General features: G+C 47.5%; 1 protein-coding gene across 1 annotated transcript in view; it reads left to right on the top strand.

Annotated features, from left to right (window-relative positions):
• Positions 1 to 1,422: 1,422 nt before the first annotated feature.
• SGPP2 (sphingosine-1-phosphate phosphatase 2) overlaps positions 1,423 to 6,000 on the top strand; it is a 31,953-nt gene continuing 27,375 nt past the window's right edge. Inside the window, exon 1 of the mRNA XM_082221890.1 lies at positions 1,423 to 1,732. Within this exon, the coding sequence (XP_082078016.1) occupies positions 1,520 to 1,732 (213 nt within the window). The 5' untranslated portion in view covers positions 1,423 to 1,519. The remainder of the gene's footprint in view (positions 1,733 to 6,000) is intronic.

Below are 6,000 nucleotides of genomic sequence, written 5' to 3'. Positions count from 1 at the left end.
AAGCCTCACTAAACTTAGACTCATAGAATTGTAGAGTTGGAAGGTACCTGGAGGAACATCTAGTCCAACCCCCTGCAATGCAGAAATATGCAGCTGTCCCATATAGGGATCGAACCTGCAACCTTGGTGTTATGAACATTATGCTGTAACCAAACCGTAAAAGGATTTCCTTCCGAGTGCACAAGATTACTTGGGACAGTATGTCCCTGCATCCCTTCTCTTTGTCCTCACACAGAGAGGTTGCACCTAGGGGCTGGTTTGGTTGGCCCTTGCCAAAGGTCCAGGCCCAAGGAGGGCACAAAAACCAAACCTCTCCACTCGGCTTAGAGTAGCTAGAAGCCAGTCTGCCCATCCACGCACTGCCTGGACTGCCCTTCTGCTGCTCTGGTCATCTGGACAAGGTTTTCAAGCTCCTCCAGGTGCCATGGTGGGGGAATCCAGTCACTGGTATGGGGCATAGGAACAGCTCTGCGGGGCCTCCCTCTCAGTTGGCCAGCAGTGCTATTAGAAGTGTGAGTGGACTCAGAGGGGAGAAAGAGGGAGAGACTAATAAGAGTTGCCAGAGGAGGGAAAGGAAAGGAAAGGAAAGGCAGAAGGAGGAAGAATGGAAAGCAGTGAGTGGAAGAAAGGAGGAAGGCTGGGAGGCAGGTAGACAGACTGATAGAGGAGGAGGAAAGGCAGAGTAGAGCAGACCCAACCTTGATGGCTGTGGACTTTAGGCTCTCAAATTTCAGCGGTGCCCTGTGTGGTACTAAAATTCAGTGCCCCTGTCTCTCAGGCTCCATTCTACAGCATTGTCACAGCGCCCCCTGCAGTGTGGCACCCAGTGCTGCTGAACCAGTTGTACTGCCCTAAAACCGCCTCTTCATGGAGGAAGTCACTAGCAGAGCGCGATAGGCAGTGAGAAGGAAACTTTTGGGGTTTCTGGTCCTTGGTCTCTGATACAGCTCATTGCCAAGGGCACAAGAGCTGAGGTACACCTCTGTCCCTGAAACAGCCTTGAAGGCACGTTCAGCTAAGAATCAGTGCCTTGTCCAAGTTCCTTCAAGGAGCTTCCTGGCGGAGTGGCGATTTGAACCTGGGTCTCAGCCCAACATCTAACCACCACCAGAGCAGATGCTCTATATAGCCAGAAGAAAGATCATTTGCAGTATTTCCCAAGGAAGATAGGGTAGTCAGGCAGGCAGGTGTGGAGTTGGCTAGGTTTGAATGGCATTGGTTTCAGCTCCACATGGAGCAGGTTCCTGCAGCAATCTTGCGCTCCTGTCGGACTAAGAGATCACCCTGTCACCTCTCCCGCCTTCGTCATGCAAGGCGGGGCGGGGCGGGGCAAGGAGGGTCGTGGGCAGCGGCAGGGGGTGGGCGGGGCCTGGCCGCCTGCACCTGTCCGCGGGGCGCCGGGAGCCCCGCCCTTTCTCCTTGGCTCCTCCGCAACGCGGTGGCCGGCCGGCCGGGCTGGGCTGTGTTTGCGCGCCGCGCCTGGGCGGGGGAAGCGAGTCCCCAGCCGCCGGGAAGGAGGATGGCCTGCCTGCTGGACTCGCAGCCCGTGGCCCGCTTCCAGCGCTGCTGCGGGCTCTTTCCGGCCTCCGAGGGAGCGGCGGAGCAGGCCGGCAAGGTGGGGAACGGCAGCCCCCTCCACCTGCCCGCGAGGGACGTCGCCAATGGGCGCAGCAGTCCGGCCAAGCAGCGCGCCCATCCTCCGGCCCCCGGCGCCGCCAGCAACGGCTGGAAGGTAAGAAAGTTACAAAGGGAGAGGAAGGGGTTAATTGATACAGCGGCGGGGAGGGGGAGAGGAAAAGGTCCCGGGGCTCAAGCTGTAGCCTCTGACCCAGAAGCGCGTCCTAGAGACAGATAAGGAGCTTGGCACGTTGGACGAAAGAAATGGCACCTCCTTGAATGCAGGTGAGTTGCGAGACCGCGTGAAATGCTTGCTATCCCGAGGAAATGGACTCTTCTCAGTCTTGCGCAGGTTTCCCCTGTCCGGGTCTCTCGCCCCACTATCTCGCTCCTTTCCCCCCCTCTTTTTCTCGCGGAGGCAGATGGATTTCCTGTTGTTCAAGTGAGGAAGGTTAAAGGGAGGGGAAGAGGAAAGAACTGCAGCCCCCGTTCCTTAGCTCAGCAATAATTGAGTTGCAAGTCTAGGCAGTGGCGTAGCGTGGGTTGTCAGCACCCGGGGCAAGGCAAGTAATTTGCGCCCCCTAACCCGTGGATTTGCGCCCCCTAACCCTAACCCCCAGATGTTGCGCCCGGTGCGGCTGGCCCCTCCTGCAACCCCCCGCTACGCCACTGAGTCTAGGACATCAGGGATAGCCGAAGATATTGTGCAGGACGCTTTTCATTTCAAGCCGAGCACCACAGCCTTCGACCTCGGTTGTGCTGAGCTCGGGTTGACATGGCAGAGCACAGATAGGGAAGGCAGACTCTGCAATATCACGGAACGAGATTGTTGCAGAAGAATTTGGCAGTGTTATACCTACCTGACTTAATATCTAGCAAATTTCCTAGGCTGCTTTATTTTTCAGGTTAATTTTAAATGAAAGCAAATTGGGTGATTATAGGATAACCGCCCCCCCCCCAAAGAAAAGGACTAGCGGGTGATGAGATACTTGCTTCAGGATTTGTGAATGAGTTGACACTTTCCAAAGAGTTGCTGATTTGCATTCATTTGAAATAAAGTACAAAATCAGGGCCTAGTGTGACAGAATTGAATTTGACCTTACATAGGTAGGGTGATGGCATTTTCAGTGAGAAACTAGGTGAAGAATTGGACTCCGCCCTTCAATAAAACTGAAAAAATGAACATTGTATTCCTTCCTGCTCCCAGAACTGATTAACTTCTATGATGTCAGAAGAAAATTATAATAAACCTCAGATATTGTGACATCATAAACCTATTGGCTTGGATCAAAAGATGTAAACTTTAAAGGAGTTCCTCCAATTTAGCCCTTACCCCAGATTGTTTAAAGGCTCTGTTGATCCCAAAGCAATACTTTTGGGCGGGATCACAGGTGGTTATAGGGAAGAGTAAGGACTGAGAAACTTTCCTATTGTACAGTTCCTTAAGTAACCTTCATATCCCAGCCATTGATTTCCTTTGTACCACCAGACTGGAATGATTCTGTACTAACGCAAGCAGGAACTTGATAAGGTAATGTTGGCTTACTCTTTGAAACTGTAACGCTTCCCTTGAGCATGGCAAGGCTGCTTAAGTGTTAAGAGATCTTCCCCCCTCACAGTACTATGTCATAGAATTCCATGGAGACCATTGTGCACAAATAGAAACAATATGACTCTGTGATAATAGCTATCGTGATATGCCCAAACTGAACTCTGTTGAAAAGAGACACAAATTAATTAATTCTGATTGTGTGGGCACTGACGCACCAAGAATCAAGTGTGCTACCTGCGTAGCACTGCTAAAGAGGGTGTATGTGTGACTTTTATGAAATACTTCACTATTCAGGTGGACTTTGTAGATGAGCTAGTAATATCTGACCACTTCAATTTGTTTATCCTCTTGTCTCTAAAGGCTGGAGATTTCTGAGCAGGGATCTATCACGTAAATGTACCAAAAGTCTCTTCCCTTTGTATTCTGTCCTCCCATGCTCCATTTATTATCTTATTTGTTTCCAGCTTATTGCTTCTGCACTTTACAGCGCAGTCCTACATACATGTTTCCTTGGAATCAAGTCCCATTACGATCCACAGGACTTATTCCCAGAAAAGTGGTTCTAGGGCTGCAGCTTTAATTTTTCTTTCTTATGCTATTGTTGTTCCTTCATAGGAACACAGGAACTTGTCTCATGCCAAGTGCAGCTCTTCAGTGTCTCAGACGGGCAACGTTCTGAGCCCTATCTAGAGATGTCTGGGCTAATAATAATAATAATTTATTATTTATACCCTGCCCATCTGGCTTGAACCTGAGACCTTTGGCTTACAGAGCGGATGTTGCAGCCTTCCCTGCCTTCCCTGCCTTCCTCCTCTTCCTTTTCCAAAATTTGGTTTGTTTCTTGTGTCATCTCAGCCAACTACTTTCCTCCTGAATCGAGTTCATTTTCCTCCCCCCCTCCCCTTCTTTTGTTCCATAGCTTTCTCATTTTTTCCTTTCAGATGCTCTCCAATCCAATCCAAGCAAGCCGGTCTTTACTCTGATGTGAAAAACCCTTGAGTCAATCCAACAACACTGGGAGGGTGAAAGGTTCTTCATTCACACTCTAGTGGGATAAATGAGCTTTTTCATATTCAGAATAATGGAAACATTAAAAAAACTTCTTTCCACCTTAAAGATCTCTATTGCCTTGCTCTTTCCTACCATTCCACTTACTCTGTCCTTCACATGTGTTTTTTAAATATATAACACACATACTCTATGCTGGTGTGCAGATTTTGTTTCTCCCCCACCCCTTCTCCAAGATGCTTTTCCTCCCTCAATCAGCACATTAGCTTAGAACTATGCAGAGCAGCTCCAAAGAGCAAATTTCTAACGCAGGTGTGGAGGTTTGGCCCTCCAGGTTTGGCCCTCCAGGTGTTGTTGAGCTGCATCTCCCATCAGCCCCCACAAGCATGGCCCATGGCCAGGGATGATGGTAACTGTACATCTGGAGGGCCAATGGTTCCCCATGAAAAAGATGGGGAGTCACTTAATTTCTCTCTTAGAAAAGCCAGGCACTCACATCTGAATGCTGCGGTTCATGGAGAAAGTTTGGGCCCTGTCAAAAGGAGGTGGGGAATAATTCTACCCTTCCTTCCTCTGGTGTGGCAAGCAGCTGATTGGAAGAATCCAATTCTGTTTCTTCTCCATGCCTGGTTCATTTCTGGTGCTGGGCTTTGGGTTTGGACAATTGACTTCAGGAATGATGATTCAACTCTCTCCCTTTTGAGGTTATAATTAGATGGATACAATTATGGATAGACGCATGAAAGTGATGGTGTCTGCCACTGTTGCATCTAGTTTGGCCCCCATAAAGGTAGTTCTCCACTTAAAATCTAGCAAGATCTCGTATAGGGTCTGCTTATGCTATGTGAAACTGACGTTGCCTTGTAGGTGTCTTAAGACCCTAGCTGCCACTTTTACATGATTTCAAAATCGTTAAATAAATCTGCAAGGTATGCTAAAATCCTACTTGCCTTCAGTCCTGCAACATTTGGTAACTGCACAGCAGAGCTAATGTATTTCAAATCCTGGAGGCCATAATATCTGAAAGACTTGCTTAATTTTGGATTGCATTGCCTTCAGCATTTTACAGAACAATATTAATTTGGCACACAAATTATAGTTACTTTAAAAAATAAGCCTGACTAAGTAGAGTCAGGATTGGCTATTGTGCATTGTGTGGGTCTGATTATGAGTAACACTCAAATTCTAATCCCAAATCTGAAAACACCTATTTACTTGCCTTCGGCAACTCATTTTTCTACATAAAGTAGGGGTGATGGCTACATTAGAGTCGTGGAGCTTAATTTATTAATGTTGTACAACCCTTTGAAGATACAAAGCTCTAAATGAATGCTGAGGATTAGTATTGTCGAATCATGTTCCTCAGTTGGGTATTAAACTATAGAAACTCAATACAATATTGCAATTCTTGTGCTGGTGAAAGGTGAGGAGGAGGAGCAGGTTTGAAGTTTTATGGCATTATGTTTATTGCTGAAAGCAGAACAGGTAGGGGTATTTGTGTAGAAATGCATGTGTTCATGAAGAAAAAATCTGGTTTACAACCACACGTTATAATCTTCTGCTTTAGATGAAGGCTGAGCCAGATCTGATAAACTGATGCAGCAGAATTTTGTGGCACACAGACTTTCCTAAATGGAAGGGAATCACATTTTTGAATGCTCCATGGTGACAAATAGTCCCTGTGCATTGAAAACTAGCATGTCTTTTGAAAATTATTCTTGAAATTACTGTCCCTCCCGCGTCTGGAGCTGAGCTCAACTGAATACTGTTTGTAACTAGATCATGTGTTTAATACTTCATAAGGGAAATTTAATAATTTAAGA

This window comes from Podarcis vaucheri (assembly GCF_965113315.1).
Source record: "Podarcis vaucheri genome assembly, chromosome: 5".
Taxonomy (NCBI): Eukaryota; Metazoa; Chordata; class Lepidosauria; order Squamata; family Lacertidae; genus Podarcis; species Podarcis vaucheri.
Note: the sequence above shows the minus strand (reverse complement) of the source record. Positions and strands in the feature narration are given on the sequence as shown.